This window comes from Entelurus aequoreus, linkage group LG20, assembly GCF_033978785.1.
Source record: "Entelurus aequoreus isolate RoL-2023_Sb linkage group LG20, RoL_Eaeq_v1.1, whole genome shotgun sequence".
Lineage (NCBI taxonomy): Eukaryota > Metazoa > Chordata > Actinopteri > Syngnathiformes > Syngnathidae > Entelurus > Entelurus aequoreus.
Window position 1 is genome coordinate 13,493,780 of NC_084750.1, and position 18,031 is coordinate 13,511,810.

Genomic DNA, 18,031 nt, shown 5'->3' on the forward strand with positions numbered 1-18,031 from the left:
TTCCCTAGCGGGGCCACCGCTGCTGCTCACTGCTCCCCTCACCTCCCAGGGGGTAAACAAGTGGATGGGTCAAATGCAGAGGACAAATTTCACCACACCTAGTGTGTGTGTGACTATCATTGATACTTTAACTTTATGTCAGCTCTTTTAAAAATGGACAAGGTCTCTAAAGTCAGCTGATCAGTTTCTTCTTGTAGTCCCCAAAACCAGTTTAAAATCCAGCATTCTCTGTTGTGGCTCCAAAACTTTGGAACAAACCCCTCTTATTTCCTATTTAATGACTTTTAAATCACATTCTTACTCTTTGGCTTTTACACCAGCATGAGAGTTGTGGGATTTTAGTCTTTTATTTTCTCTGATAGGGTAAATGGGTCATACTCGTATAGCGCTTTTCTACCTTCTACACTATTTCCACATTCACACACTGATGGCGGGAGCGGCCATGCAAGGCGCTAACCACCACCCATCAGGAGCAAGGGGGAAGTGTCTTGCTCAAGGACACAACGGACGTGACTAAGTTGGTAGAAGGTGGGGGATTGAACCAGGATCTCAACTTCTGTGCAGCACTTTGTGAAACTTCAATTGTTTTATGAAATGGTGCTAAATAAATAAAGTGCAGTGTTTCCCACACATTCATTTATTTGTGGCGGCCCGCCACGAAAGAATTACGTCCGCCATAAATAAATAAAAAATAAATAAATAAACATTTTTTTTTTTTTTTTTTGTCCTGTCCAGCTTCTCAGGCAAATCATATAGTTGATGTAGATGCCCATATAGGCTTCTCTTGTTGCCTTATTTGTAGTTGACCACTACTGTTTTCTGTTTATTTGTTACTGACTGTGGCAGGACATCTCTGCCTCTGTTTCACTTTATGTTGCTGGTAAATAATATGGTTGTAGTAGTAGGCTAAAGTTAAATTATTTAGTATGCACTAATTAAAGGGGCAGAGCTTTAAGAGACATTTTAGCTTTTATATTTTATAAGATATATTTTTTGTAAGAACCGCAATTAATAAATATATTTCAGTGCATAACTTATTGTTCAAATCTGTATATAAATATGTACATAAAGTGTTGTAATTATATTGTAAAATGGATGGACGTTTAAAACAAAACTGTTATTATTAATTAGTAAGTATACGTTTTTTGAGCCTTTTTAGAGAAAATCATATCATTGTAGTAAATTATGCAAATTGCTCGATGATGTCATGATGACCACGCCCATAGCCACGCCCCCACCGCCACAGGTATCTTGGCAGTTTATGGGAAACACTGAAGTGGATTGGATTCTTGTCCAGCTTTGCAAATGTAAACCCGCTGCAGGACTGCTTTTGTCTGGGATTTTGGATGCAAGTCGATATCATCCGATACTTCTCTCTCTGCTAATATCGGACCGATACGGTTATCTGTCCGTCTGTTCAGTTCCATGTATCTGGGTCAGTGTGAGCAGGGGAAACGGACTTCTCCCTCCCGAACACCTCCACTATACTGCAGTTCTACTAAGTGGATACTGGAGCTTTGTAACGGGTGCATCCTGGATTTGGCCCAGGTTTCTGCGCCTGGTCAGGTATCCTCAGATTACTGTCCACAAGGACATACCACTGAACTCCTGCCAGATGGCTGTGCTAGTCCCCGTATCTCTAAGGATGAATGCATTCTAGATGCTCCTGCCTTTCTCTTCTCTTCCCGGTCACTACCCTCGGCTCGGGATCCGTAGGTGAGCAGAGACCTGCTGCAGATTGATTGAGCGGTAAATTCAGAGCCTCACCTTTTGGCTGAACTTTCTCTTCACCATGACAGTTCAGTGCAGCAGCTGAGGACACTTCACCCTATCTTACAACTTCAACTTAAGCCCCGGAGGCAGAACCTCACTCTAAACCAGGAGTTGCTCTTCAAAATATCGTTTAACAAGCTCCTCTTTTTGCCAATTCTTGGATGGCGCCAAATATGCCTCTGAGTCTAAACCATGTCTCGGTGTGCAAACCATTCATTTTGTGTGCCGCTAGAAGCCTTAGGGCGGGTGTGGCGTAGCCATCTACGTCACATGTACATCGGTCCCATATAAAAGAGCTTGTTGTGAAAAATGAGTTGGAATTTCACAAGAAAAAGGTCACAATTTCACAAGAACCACTTGGAATTTTGGCGGTATTATAATAAACGTACTCAACGCAAGTCAACATTTTACAAGAAAAACTGAACATTTGTGCAATGTCATGATAAAAGTTGGAATTGTACTCAACAGTCGCAATTTCACAAGAAAAAAGCTTAACATTTTGGCAATTTTATGAAAAGAGTCGTATTTTTACTCCACAAGTCACAATTTAATAAGAAAATATTATAATAATCTGAATTTTACTCGGCAGAATTTTACTCAAAAAATGTCGCTATTTTACAAGAACAACAAAAGAATTGGCAATATTGTGATAAAAGTCCGAATTTTATACGACAAATGTCGCCTTTTTACATTTAAAAAAAAGTAATAATTTTACAAGAAAATATTGCAATATCACAGAAACAGAAGGAACATGAGACATTGTTCCCAATTTTATTTTTAAAAAAAGTCGACACATTGTGAGAAAGAGACTGCCTTTAGTAAAAAAAAAAATATTGTGATGAAAGTTGGATTTTTACTCAATAACAGTCGCAATTTTACAAGAAAAGCTTAACATTTTCGCAATTTTATGAAAAGAGTCGTAATTTTACTCGACAAAAGTCACAATTTTATAGGAAAACTTAACATTTTTGGCAATGTTATAATAATAATTGGAATTTGACTTGGCAAAATTTTACTCAAAAAATGTCGCTATTTTACAAGAACAACAAAAGAATTGGCAATATTGTGATAAAAGTCAGAATTTTATACGACAAATGTCGCCATTTTACATAAAAAAAAGTAATAATTTTACAAGAAAATATTGCAATATCACAGAAACAGAAGGAATATGAGAAATTGTTCCCAATTTTATTTTTTTTAAAAAGTCGACACATTGTGAGAAAGAGACTGCCTTTACTAAAAAAAAATATTATGATGAAAGTTGGAATTTTACTCAATAACAGTCACAATTTTACAAGAAAAGCTTAACATTTTCGCAATTTTATGAAAAGAGTCGTAATTTTACTCGACAAAAGTCACAATTTTATAGGAAAACTTAACATTTTTGGCAATGTTATAATAATAATTGGAATTTGACTTGGCAAAATTTCACTCAAAAAATGTCGCTATTTTACAAGAACAACAAAAGAATTGGCAATATTGTGATAAAAGTCTGAATTTTATACGACAAATGTCGCCTTTTTACATTAAAAAAAAGTAATAATTTTACAAGAAAATATTGCAATATCACAGAAACAGAAGGAATATGAGAAATTGTTCTAAATTTTTTTTTTTTTTTAAAGTCGACACATTGTGAGAAAGAGACTGCCTTTAGTAAAAAAAAAATATTGTGATGAAAGTTGGATTTTTACTCAATAACAGTCGCAATTTTACAAGAAAAGCTTAACATTTTCGCAATTTTATGAAAAGAGTCGTAATTTTACTCGACAAAAGTCACAATTTTATAGGGAAACTTAACATTTTTGGCAATGTTATAATAATAATTGGAATTTGACTTGGCAAAATTTTACTCAAAAAATGTCGCTATTTTACAAGAACAACAAAAGAATTGGCAATATTGTGATAAACGTCCGAATTTTATACGACAAATGTCGCCATTTTACATTAAAAAAAAAGTAATAATTTTACAAGAAAATATTGCAATATTACAGAAACAGAAGGAATATGAGAAATTGTTCCCAATTTTATTTTTAAAAAAAGTCGACACATTGTGAGAAAGAGACTGCATTTAGTAAAAAAAAAAATATTATGATGAAAGTTGGAATTTTATTTAATAACAGTCGCAATTTTACAAGAAAAGCTTAACATTTTCGCAATTTTATGAAAAGAGTCGTAATTTTACTCGACAAAAGTCACAATTTTATAGGAAAACTTAACATTTTTGGCAATGTTATAATAATAATTGGAATTTGACTTGGCAAAATTTTACTCAAAAAATGTCGCTATTTTACAAGAACAACAAAAGAATTGGCAATATTGTGATAAAAGTCCGAATTTTATACGACAAATGTCGCCTTTTTACATTTTAAAAAAAGTAATAATTTTACAAGAAAATATTGCAATATCACAGAAACAGAAGGAATATGAGAAATTGTTCCCAATTTTATTTTTTAAAAAAGTCGACACATTGTGAGAAAGAGACTGCCTTTAGTAAAAAAAAAATATGATGAAAGTTGGAATTTTACTCTATAACAGTCGCAATTTTACAAGAAAAGCTTAACATTTTCGCAATTTTATGAAAAGAGTCGTAATTTTACTCGACAAAAGTCACAATTTTATAGGAAAACTTAACATTTTTGGCAATGTTATAATAATAATTGGAATTTGACTTGGCAAAATTTTACTCAAAAAATGTCGCTATTTTACAAGAACAACAAAAGAATTGGCAATATTGTGATAAAAGTCCGAATTTTATACGACAAATGTCGCCTTTTTACATTTAAAAAAAAGTAATAATTTTACAAGAAAATATTGCAATATCACAGAAACAGAAGGAATATGAGAAATTGTTCCCAATTTTATTTTTTAAAAAAAGTCGACACATTGTGAGAAAGAGACTGCCTTTACTAAAAAAAAATATTATGATGAAAGTTGGAATTTTACTCAATAACAGTCACAATTTTACAAGAAAAGCTTAACATTTTCGCAATTTTATGAAAAGAGTCGTAATTTTACTCGACAAAAGTCACAATTTTATAGGAAAACTTAACATTTTTGGCAATGTTATAATAATAATTGGAATTTGACTTGGCAAAATTTCACTCAAAAAATGTCGCTATTTTACAAGAACAACAAAAGAATTGGCAATATTGTGATAAAAGTCTGAATTTTATACGACAAATGTCGCCTTTTTACATTAAAAAAAAGTAATAATTTTACAAGAAAATATTGCAATATCACAGAAACAGAAGGAATATGAGAAATTGTTCTAAATTTTTTTTTTTTTTAAAGTCGACACATTGTGAGAAAGAGACTGCCTTTAGTAAAAAAAAAATATTGTGATGAAAGTTGGATTTTTACTCAATAACAGTCGCAATTTTACAAGAAAAGCTTAACATTTTCGCAATTTTATGAAAAGAGTCGTAATTTTACTCGACAAAAGTCACAATTTTATAGGGAAACTTAACATTTTTGGCAATGTTATAATAATAATTGGAATTTGACTTGGCAAAATTTTACTCAAAAAATGTCGCTATTTTACAAGAACAACAAAAGAATTGGCAATATTGTGATAAACGTCCGAATTTTATACGACAAATGTCGCCATTTTACATAAAAAAAAGTAATAATTTTACAAGAAAATATTGCAATATTACAGAAACAGAAGGAATATGAGAAATTGTTCCCAATTTTATTTTTAAAAAAAGTCGACACATTGTGAGAAAGAGACTGCATTTAGTAAAAAAAAAAATATTATGATGAAAGTTGGAATTTTATTTAATAACAGTCGCAATTTTACAAGAAAAGCTTAACATTTTCGCAATTTTATGAAAAGAGTCGTAATTTTACTCGACAAAAGTCACAATTTTATAGGAAAACTTAACATTTTTGGCAATGTTATAAAAATAATTGGAATTTGACTTGGCAAAATTTTACTCAAAAAATGTCACTATTTTACAAAAACAACCAAAAAATTGGCAATATTGTGATAAAAGTCAGAATTTTATACGACAAATGTCGCCTTTTTACTTTAAAAAAAAAGTAATAATTTTACAAGAAAATATTGCAATATCACAGAAACAGAAGGAATATGAGAAATTGTTCTAAATTTTATTTTTTTAAAAAGTCGACACATTGTGAGAAAGAGACTGCCTTTAGTAAAAAAAAAAATTTATGATGAAAGTTGGAATTTTACTCAATAACAGTCGCAATTTTACAAGAAAAGCTTAACATTTTCGCAATTTTATGAAAAGAGTCGTAATTTTACTCGACAAAAGTCACAATTTTATAGGAAAACTTAACATTTTTGGCAATGTTATAATAATAATTGGAATTTGACTTGGCAAAATTTTACTCAAAAAATGTCGCTATTTTACAAGAACAACAAAAGAATTGGCAATATTGTGATAAAAGTCCGAATTTTATACGACAAATGTCGCCTTTTTACATTAAAAAAAAAGTAATAATTTTACAAGAAAATATTGCAATATCACAGAAACAGAAGGAATATGAGAAATTGTTCCCAATTTTATTTTTTTTAAAAAGTCGACACATTGTGAGAAAGAGACTGCCTTTAGTAAAAAAAAAATATTATGATGAAAGTTGGAATTTTACTCAATAACAGTCGCAATTTTACAAGAAAAGCTTAACATTTTCGCAATTTTATGAAAAGAGTCGTAATTTTACTCGACAAAAGTCACAATTTTATAGGAAAACTTAACATTTTTGGCAATGTTATAATAATAATTGGAATTTTACTTGGCAAAATTTTACTCAAAAAATGTCGCTATTTTACAAGAACAACAAAAGAATTGGCAATATTGTGATAAAAGTCCGAATTTTATACGACAAATGTCGCCTTTTTACATTTTAAAAAAAGTAATAATTTTACAAGAAAATATTGCAATATCACAGAAACAGAAGGAATATGAGAAATTGTTCCCAATTTTATTTTAAAAAAAAGTCGACACATTGTGAGAAAGAGACTGCCTTTAGTAAAAAAAAAATTATTATGATGAAAGTTGGAATTTTACTCAATAACAGTCGCAATTTTACAAGAAAAGCTTAACATTTTCGCAATTTTATGAAAAGAGTCGTAATTTTACTCAACAAAAGTCACAATTTTATAGGAAAACTTAACATTTTTGGCAATGTTATAATAATAATTGGAATTTGACTTGGCAAAATTTTACTCAAAAAATGTCGCTATTTTACAAGAACAACAAAAGAATTGGCAATATTGTGATAAAAGTCCGAATTTTATACGACAAATGTTGCCATTTTACATGAAAAAAAAGTAATAATTTTACAAGAAAATATTGCAATATCACAGAAACAGATGGAATATGAGAAATTGTTCCCAATTTTATTTTTTAAAAAAGTCGACACATTGTGAGAAAGAGACTGCCTTTAGTAAAAAAAAAAAATATTATGATGAAAGTTGGAATTTTACTCAATAACAGTCGCAATTTTACAAGAAAAACTTAACATTTTCGCAATTTTATGAAAAGAGTCGTAAATTTACTCGACAAAAGTCACAATTTTATAGGAAAACTTAACATTTTTGGCAATCTTATAATAATAATTGGAATTTGACTTGGCAAAATTTTACAAAAAAAATGTCGCTATTTTACAAGAACAACAAAAGAATTGGCAATATTGTGATAAAAGTCCGAATTTTATACGACAAATGTCGCCTTTTTACATTAAAAAAAAGTAATAATTTTACAAGAAAATATTGCAATATCACAGAAACAGAAGGAATATGAGAAATTGTTCCCAATTTTATTTAAAAAAAAAAGTCGACACATTGTGAGAAAGAGACTGCCTTAAGTAAAAAAAAAATATGATGATGAAAGTTGGAATTTTACTCAATAACAGTCGCAATTTTACAAGAAAAGCTTAACATTTTCGCAATTTTATGAAAAGAGTCGTAATTTTACTCGACAAAAGTCACAATTTTATAGGAAAACTTAACATTTTTGGCAATGTTATAATGATAATTGGAATTTGACTTGGCAAAATTTTACTCAAAAAATGTCACTATTTTACAAAAACAACAAAAAAATTGGCAATATTGTGATAAAAGTCAGAATTTTATATGACAAATGTCGCCTTTTTACATAAAAAAAAAGTAATAATTTTACAAGAAAATATTGCAATATCACAGAAACAGAAGGAATATGAGAAATTGTTCCCAATTTTATTTTTTTTAAAAAGTCGACACATTGTGAGAAAGAGACTGCCTTTAGTAAAAAAAAATATGATGATGAAAGTTGGAATTTTACTCAATAACAGTCGCAATTTTACAAGAAAAGCTTAACATTTTCGCAATTTTATGAAAAGAGTCGTAATTTTACTCAACAAAAGTCACAATTTTATAGGAAAACTTAACATTTTTGGCAATGTTATAATAATAATTGGAATTTGACTTGGCAAAATTTTACTCAAAAAATGTCGCTATTTTACAAGAACAACAAAAGAATTGGCAATATTGTGATAAAAGTCCGAATTTTATACGACAAATGTTGCCATTTTACATGAAAAAAAAGTAATAATTTTACAAGAAAATATTGCAATATCACAGAAACAGATGGAATATGAGAAATTGTTCCCAATTTTATTTTTTAAAAAAGTCGACACATTGTGAGAAAGAGACTGCCTTTAGTAAAAAAAAAAAATATTATGATGAAAGTTGGAATTTTACTCAATAACAGTCGCAATTTTACAAGAAAAACTTAACATTTTCGCAATTTTATGAAAAGAGTCGTAAATTTACTCGACAAAAGTCACAATTTTATAGGAAAACTTAACATTTTTGGCAATCTTATAATAATAATTGGAATTTGACTTGGCAAAATTTTACAAAAAAAATGTCGCTATTTTACAAGAACAACAAAAGAATTGGCAATATTGTGATAAAAGTCCGAATTTTATACGACAAATGTCGCCTTTTTACATTAAAAAAAAGTAATAATTTTACAAGAAAATATTGCAATATCACAGAAACAGAAGGAATATGAGAAATTGTTCCCAATTTTATTTAAAAAAAAAAGTCGACACATTGTGAGAAAGAGACTGCCTTAAGTAAAAAAAAAATATGATGATGAAAGTTGGAATTTTACTCAATAACAGTCGCAATTTTACAAGAAAAGCTTAACATTTTCGCAATTTTATGAAAAGAGTCGTAATTTTACTCGACAAAAGTCACAATTTTATAGGAAAACTTAACATTTTTGGCAATGTTATAATGATAATTGGAATTTGACTTGGCAAAATTTTACTCAAAAAATGTCACTATTTTACAAAAACAACAAAAAAATTGGCAATATTGTGATAAAAGTCAGAATTTTATATGACAAATGTCGCCTTTTTACATAAAAAAAAAGTAATAATTTTACAAGAAAATATTGCAATATCACAGAAACAGAAGGAATATGAGAAATTGTTCCCAATTTTATTTTTTTTAAAAAGTCGACACATTGTGAGAAAGAGACTGCCTTTAGTAAAAAAAAATATGATGATGAAAGTTGGAATTTTACTCAATAACAGTCGCAATTTTACAAGAAAAGCTTAACATTTTCGCAATTTTATGAAAAGAGTCGTAATTTTACTCGACAAAAGTCACAATTTTATAGGAAAACTTAACATTTTTGGCAATGTTATAATAATAATTGGAATTTGACTTGGCAAAATTTTACTCAAAAAATGTCGCTATTTTACAAGAACAACAAAAGAATTGGCAATATTGTGATAAAAGTCCGAATTTTATACGACAAATGTCGCCATTTTACATTAAAAAAAAGTAATAATTTTACAAGAAAATATTGCAATATTACAGAAACAGAAGGAATATGAGAAATTGTTCTAAAAAAATTTTTTTTTAAAAGTCGACACATTGTGAGAAAGAGACTGCCTTTAGTAAAAAAAAAAATTATGATGAAAGTTGGAATTTTACTCAATAACAGTCGCAATTTTACAAGAAAAGCTTAACATTTTCGCAATTTTATGAAAAGAGTCGTAATTTTACTCGACAAAAGTCACAATTTTATAGGAAAACTTAACATTTTTGGCAATGTTATAATAATAATTGGAATTTGACTTGGCAAAATTTTACTCAAAAAATGTCGCTATTTTACAAGAACAACAAAAGAATTGGCAATATTGTGATAAAAGTCCGAATTTTATACGACAAATGTCGCCTTTTTACATAAAAAAAAGTAATAATTTTACAAGAAAATATTGCAATATCACAGAAACAGAAGGAACATGGGAAATTGTTCCCAATTTTATTTTTAAAAAAAGTCGACACATTGTGAGAAAGAGACTGCCTTTAGTAAAAAAAAAATATTATGATGAAAGTTGGAATTTTACTCAATAACAGTCGCAATTTTACAAGAAAAGCTTAACATTTTCGCAATTTTATGAAAAGAGTCGTAATTTTACTCAACAAAAGTCACAATTTTATAGGAAAACTTAACATTTTTGGCAATGTTATAATAATAATTGGAATTTGACTTGGCAAAATTTTACTCAAAAAATGTCACTATTTTACAAAAACAACAAAAAAATTGGCAATATTGTGATAAAAGTCCGAATTTTATACGACAAATGTCGCCTTTTTACATTAAAAAAAAAGTAATAATTTTACAAGAAAATATTGCAATATCACAAAAACAGAAGGAATATGAGAAATTGTTCCCAATTTTATTTTTAAAAAAAGTCGACACATTGTGAGAAAGAGACTGCCTTTAGTAAAAAAAAAAATATTATGATGAAAGTTGGAATTTTACTCAATAACAGTCGCAATTTTACAAGAAAAGCTTAACATTTTCGCAATTTTATGAAAAGAGTCGTAATTTTACTCGACAAAAGTCACAATTTTATAGGAAAACTTAACATTTTTGGCAATGTTATAATAATAATTGGAATTTGACTTGGCAAAATTTTACTCAAAAAATGTCGCTATTTTACAAGAACAACAAAAGAATTGGCAATATTGTGATAAAAGTCCGAGTTTTATACGACAAATGTCGCCTTTTTACATTAAAAAAAAGTAATAATTTTACAAGAAAGTATTGCAATATCACAGAAACAGAAGGAATATGAGAAATTGTTCCCAATTTTATTTTAAAAAAAAGTTGACACATTGTGAGAAAGAGACTGCCTTTAGTAAAAAAAAAATATGATGATGAAAGTTGGAATTTTACTCAATAACAGTCGCAATTTTACAAGAAAAGCTTAACATTTTCGCAATTTTATGAAAAGAGTCGTAATTTTACTCGACAAAAGTCACAATTTTATAGGAAAACTTAACATTTTTGGCAATGTTATAATAATATTTGGAATTTGACTTGGCAAAATTTTACTCAAAAAATGTCGCTATTTTACAAGAACAACAAAAGAATTGGCAATATTGTGATGAAGTCCGAATTTTATACGACAAATGTCGCCATTTTACATTTAAAAAAAGTAATAATTTTACAAGAAAATATTGCAATATCACAGAAACAGAAGGAATATGAGAAATTGTTCCCAATTTTATTTTTTTTAAAAAGTCGACACATTGTGAGAAAGAGACTGCCTTTAGTAAAAAAAAAATATTATGATGAAAGTTGGAATTTTACTCAATAACAGTCGCAATTTTACAAGAAAAGCTTAAAATTTTCGCAATTTTATGAAAAGAGTCGTAATTTTACTCGACAAAAGTCACAATTTTATAGGAAAACTTAACATTTTTGGCAATGTTATAATAATAATTGGAATTTGACTTGGCAAAATTTTACTCAAAAAATGTCACTATTTTACAAAAACAACCAAAAAATTGGCAATATTGTGATAAAAGTCTGAATTTTATACGACAAATGTCGCCTTTTTACATTAAAAAAAAAGTAATAATTTTACAAGAAAATATTGCAATATTACAGAAACAGAAGGAATATGAGAAATTGTTCCCAATTTTATTTTTTTTAAAAAGTCGACACATTGGGAGAAAGAGACTGCCTTTAGTAAAAAAAAAATATTATGATGAAAGTTGGAATTTTACTCAATAACAGTCGCAATTTTACAAGAAAAGCTTAACATTTTCGCAATTTTATGAAAAGAGTCGTAATTTTACTCGACAAAAGTCACAATTTTATAGGAAAACTTAACATTTTTGGCAATGTTATAATAATATTTGGAATTTGACTTGGCAAAATTTTACTCAAAAAATGTCGCTATTTTACAAGAACAACAAAAGAATTGGCAATATTGTGATAAAAGTCCGAATTTTATACGACAAATGTCGCCATTTTACATTTAAAAAAAGTAATAATTTTACAAGAAAATATTGCAATATCACAGAAACCGAAGGAATATGAGAAATTGTTCCCAATTTTATTTTTAAAAAAAGTTGACACATTGTGAGAAAGAGACTGCCTTTAGTAAAAAAAAAATATGATGATGAAAGTTGGAATTTTACTCAATAACAGTCGCAATTTTACAAGAAAAGCTTAACATTTTCGCAATTTTATGAAAAGAGTCGTAATTTTACTCGACAAAAGTCACAATTTTATAGGAAAACTTAACATTTTTGGCAATGTTATAATAATAATTGGAATTTGACTTGGCAAAATTTTACTCAAAAAATGTCACTATTTTACAAAAACAACCAAAAAATTGGCAATATTGTGATAAAAGTCCGAATTTTATACGACAAATGTCGCCTTTTTACATTAAAAAAAAAAGTAATAATTTTACAAGAAAATATTGCAATATTACAGAAACAGAAGGAATATGAGAAATTGTTCCCAATTTTATTTTTTTTAAAAGTCGACACATTGGGAGAAAGAGACTGCCTTTAGTAAAAAAAAAAATATGATGATGAAAGTTGGAATTTTACTCAATAACAGTCGCAATTTTACAAGAAAAGCTTAACATTTTCGCAATTTTATGAAAAGAGTCGTAATTTTACTCGACAAAAGTCACAATTTTATAGGAAAACTTAACATTTTTGGCAATGTTATAATAATAATTGGAATTTGACTTGGCAAAATTTTACTCAAAAAATGTCGCTATTTTACAAAAACAACAAAAGAATTGGCAATATTGTGATGAAGTCCGAATTTTATACGACAAATGTCGCCATTTTACATTTAAAAAAAGTAATAATTTTACAAGAAAATATTGCAATATCACAGAAACAGAAGGAATATGAGAAATTGTTCCCAATTTAATTTTTTTAAAAAGTCGACACATTGTGAGAAAGAGACTGCCTTTAGTAAAAAAAAAATATTATGATGAAAGTTGGAATTTTACTCAATAACAGTCGCAATTTTACAAGAAAAGCTTAAAATTTTCGCAATTTTATGAAAAGAGTCGTAATTTTACTCGACAAAAGTCACAATTTTATAGGAAAACTTAACATTTTTGGCAATGTTATAATAATAATTGGAATTTGACTTGGCAAAATTTTACTCAAAAAATGTCACTATTTTACAAAAACAACCAAAAAATTGGCAATATTGTGATAAAAGTCTGAATTTTATACGACAAATGTCGCCTTTTTACATTAAAAAAAAAGTAATAATTTTACAAGAAAATATTGCAATATTACAGAAACAGAAGGAATATGAGAAATTGTTCCCAATTTTATTTTTTTTAAAAAGTCGACACATTGGGAGAAAGAGACTGCCTTTAGTAAAAAAAAAATATTATGATGAAAGTTGGAATTTTACTCAATAACAGTCGCAATTTTACAAGAAAAGCTTAACATTTTCGCAATTTTATGAAAAGAGTCGTAATTTTACTCGACAAAAGTCACAATTTTATAGGAAAACTTAACATTTTTGGCAATGTTATAATAATATTTGGAATTTGACTTGGCAAAATTTTACTCAAAAAATGTCGCTATTTTACAAGAACAACAAAAGAATTGGCAATATTGTGATAAAAGTCCGAATTTTATACGACAAATGTCGCCATTTTACATTTAAAAAAAGTAATAATTTTACAAGAAAATATTGCAATATCACAGAAACCGAAGGAATATGAGAAATTGTTCCCAATTTTATTTTTAAAAAAAGTTGACACATTGTGAGAAAGAGACTGCCTTTAGTAAAAAAAAAATATGATGATGAAAGTTGGAATTTTACTCAATAACAGTCGCAATTTTACAAGAAAAGCTTAACATTTTCGCAATTTTATGAAAAGAGTCGTAATTTTACTCGACAAAAGTCACAATTTTATAGGAAAACTTAACATTTTTGGCAATGTTATAATAATAATTGGAATTTGACTTGGCAAAATTTTACTCAAAAAATGTCACTATTTTACAAAAACAACCAAAAAATTGGCAATATTGTGATAAAAGTCCGAATTTTATACGACAAATGTCGCCTTTTTACATTAAAAAAAAAAGTAATAATTTTACAAGAAAATATTGCAATATTACAGAAACAGAAGGAATATGAGAAATTGTTCCCAATTTTATTTTTTTTAAAAGTCGACACATTGGGAGAAAGAGACTGCCTTTAGTAAAAAAAAAAATATGATGATGAAAGTTGGAATTTTACTCAATAACAGTCGCAATTTTACAAGAAAAGCTTAACATTTTCGCAATTTTATGAAAAGAGTCCTAATTTTACTCGACAAAAGTCACAATTTTATAGGAAAACTTAACATTTTTGGCAATGTTATAATAATAATTGGAATTTGACTTGGCAAAATTTTACTCAAAAAATGTCGCTATTTTACAAAAACAACAAAAGAATTGGCAATATTGTGATAAAAGTCCGAATTTTATACGACAAATGTCGCCTTTTTACATTAAAAAAAAGTAATAATTTTACAAGAAATATTGCAATATCACAGAAACAGAAGGAATATGAGAAATTGTTCTAAATTTTTTTTTTTTTTAAAGTCGACACATTGTGAGAAAGAGACTGCCTTTAGTAAAAAAAAAATATTATGATGAAAGTTGGAATTTTACTCAATAACAGTCGCAATTTTACAAGAAAAGCTTAACATTTTCGCAATTTTATGAAAAGAGTCGTAATTTTACTCGACAAAAGTCACAATTTTATAGGAAAACTTAACATTTTTGGCAATGTTATAATAATAATTGGAATTTGACTTGGCAAAATTTTACTCAAAAAATGTCGCTATTTTACAAGAACAACAAAAGAATTGGCAATATTGTGATAAAAGTCCGAATTTTATACGACAAATGTCGCCTTTTTACATTAAAAAAAAAGTAATAATTTTACAAGAAAATATTGCAATATCACAGAAACAGAAGGAACATGAGAAATTGTTCCCAATTTTATTTTTAAAAAAAGTCGACACATTGTGAGAAAGAGACTGCCTTTAGTAAAAAAAAAAATATTATGATGAAAGTTGGAATTTTACTCAATAACAGTCGCAATTTTACAAGAAAAGCTTAACATTTTCGCAATTTTATGAAAAGAGTCGTAATTTTACTCGACAAAAGTCACAATTTTATAGGAAAACTTAACATTTTTGGCAATGTTATAATAATAATTGGAATTTGACTTGGCAAAATTTTACTCAAAAAATGTCGCTATTTTACAAGAACAACAAAAGAATTGGCAATATTGTGATAAAAGTCCGAGTTTTATACGACAAATGTCGCCTTTTTACATTAAAAAAAAGTAATAATTTTACAAGAAAGTATTGCAATATCACAGAAACAGAAGGAATATGAGAAATTGTTCCCAATTTTATTTTAAAAAAAAGTTGACACATTGTGAGAAAGAGACTGCCTTTAGTAAAAAAAAAATATGATGATGAAAGTTGGAATTTTACTCAATAACAGTCGCAATTTTACAAGAAAAGCTTAACATTTTCGCAATTTTATGAAAAGAGTCGTAATTTTACTCGACAAAAGTCACAATTTTATAGGAAAACTTAACATTTTTGGCAATGTTATAATAATAATTGGAATTTGACTTGGCAAAATTTTACTCAAAAAATGTCACTATTTTACAAAAACAACAAAAAAATTGGCAATATTGTGATAAAAGTCCGAATTTTATACGACAAATGTCGCCTTTTTACATAAAAAAAAAGTAATAATTTTACAAGAAAATATTGCAATATCACAGAAATAGAAGGAATATGAGAAATTGTTCCCAATTTTATTTTTAAAAAAAGTCGACACATTGTGAGAAAGAGACTTCCTTTACTAAAAAAAAATTGTTTGTAATTAGTTTTTAATCTTCATTATTTACTTCAAGTTATGTCTCTATATTAGGGCTGCAACTAACGATTAATTTGATAATCGATTAATCTGTCGATTATTATTTCGATTAATCGATTAATAATCGGATAAAAGAGACAAACTACATTTCTATCCTTTCCAGTATTTTATTGAAAAAAACAGCATACTGGCACCATACTTATTTTGATTATTGTTTCTCAGCTGTTTGTACATGTTGCAGTTTATAAATAAAGGTTTATTAAAAAAAAACAAAAAAAAACAAAACATTAAAAGCCTCTGCGCATGCGCATAGCATAGATCCAACGAATCGATGACTAAATTAATCGGCAACTATTTTTATGATCGATTTTAATCGATTTAATCGATTAGTTGTTGCAGCCCTACTCTATATACATATTTAATTTGTTCAATTAATTTTGGCCAAAGGGGGCGCATTTCAATTTCTTACACACACTTATTTCATATGTTGACCAGAGGGGGAGCACTTTTAAAAGCGACACACAGTCAATTAGAAAAACCCCTCCTTTTTGGGACCACCCTCATTTTGATAGATGTCACCAGCAGGGGGTGCAAATGAGACATTCTCTATTAGATGCAATGTTATTGGGACCATGATTTATGTCAGCACTTGTTCACACCTCCTCATGTGGAAGATACTTTTCCTTCTTCATGTCTCCAGAAGGGTAGAAATACACTTCTCTCCAGAGAGGCCATAATGCTGATGTGAAAACAAGCATCATGTTTGCATAGTCAGTCACTTTCATGCTTCCTCAACAGCAACTGTCATTCTTCTCTTTGCAGACGTTGTGCAGGGCGGACATGAAGTTGGCGGTGAGCTCCCTCTGGATCCTTTGCTCGCTAACAGTGGTAAGTAAGTGCTGATATTTCAGGTACACGGGCTTAGATTTGTAAATGTGTGTGTGTGAAGGCATGGGATTGAATGTTCCTTTTAGAGACATGCAATATGTTGTGTTCTAATGGCTTGCTACAATTAATATCCACTCCAGCTTAATGTGTGAGAAATGTCATTTAGACCTCATTTAAAGACAAAAGCGAGCATGTGTGACCTTTGAGTGTATTTAAATGCAGTTTATGTGGAACATGCACTCCATACGATAGAATGCATCATATATTTCCAGTTGCTTCATCACAGCACGTCCGAAAAGCAGTAGGAAGAAGCTGAGCTTATTTCATCCTAGGGCTGGGCGATATGGCCTTTTATTAATATCTGGATATTTTATACACGATATATATCTCCATATTTTGCCTTAGCCTTGAATGAACACTTGATGCATATAATTACACCAGTATGATGATTCTATGTGTCAAAATAATAATACATTTGACTACAATTGTGTAAAATTACATATTTTTTTCTTTTAAAATTACGTTTTTTCTACAAAAACTATGACTTTTTTCACAACATGAAATATTTTGTTTTTAAAATATTTTTCGTTAAAATATTTCTACACAGTTCCTGTAAATTGACAACTTTTTTCTCACAACATTAAGTTTTTCTTCAAAATAAAAAAGCGTAATAAATTTGACTAAAATTGTGTAAAATTACGTATTTTTTTTCTTGTAAAATTACAACTTTTTTTCTACAAAAACTATGACTTTTTTCACAACATTAAATATTTTGTTCTTAAAATATTTTTCGTCTAAAATATTTCTACACAGTTCTTGTAAATTGACAACTTTTTTCTCACAATATTAAGTTTTTCTTCAGAAAAAAAAAACGTATAGTAAATTTGACTAAAATCGTGTAAAATTACATATTTTTTTCTTGTAAAATTACAACTTTTTTTCTACAAAATCTATGACTTTTTTCACAACATGAAATATTTTGTTCTTAAAATATTTTTCGTTAAAATATTTCTACACAGTTCCTGTAAATTGACAACTTTTTTCTCACAATATTAAGTTTTTCTTCAAAATAAAAAAACGTAATACATTTGACTAAAATTGTGTAAAATTACGTATTTTTTTCTTGTAAAATTACAACTTTTTTTCTACAAAAACTATGACTTTTTTCAC

At 28.4% G+C, this 18,031-nt stretch overlaps 1 protein-coding gene across 1 annotated transcript in view; it reads left to right on the forward strand.

The window, feature by feature from the left end:
* calcr (calcitonin receptor) overlaps positions 1–18,031 on the forward strand; it is a 134,335-nt gene that overhangs the window by 4,927 nt on the left and 111,377 nt on the right. The window contains exons 2-4 of the mRNA XM_062030389.1: positions 1,549–1,566; positions 1,661–1,712; positions 16,796–16,861. Of these exons, the coding sequence (XP_061886373.1) occupies positions 1,549–1,566; positions 1,661–1,712; positions 16,796–16,861 (136 nt within the window). The remainder of the gene's footprint in view (positions 1–1,548; positions 1,567–1,660; positions 1,713–16,795; positions 16,862–18,031) is intronic.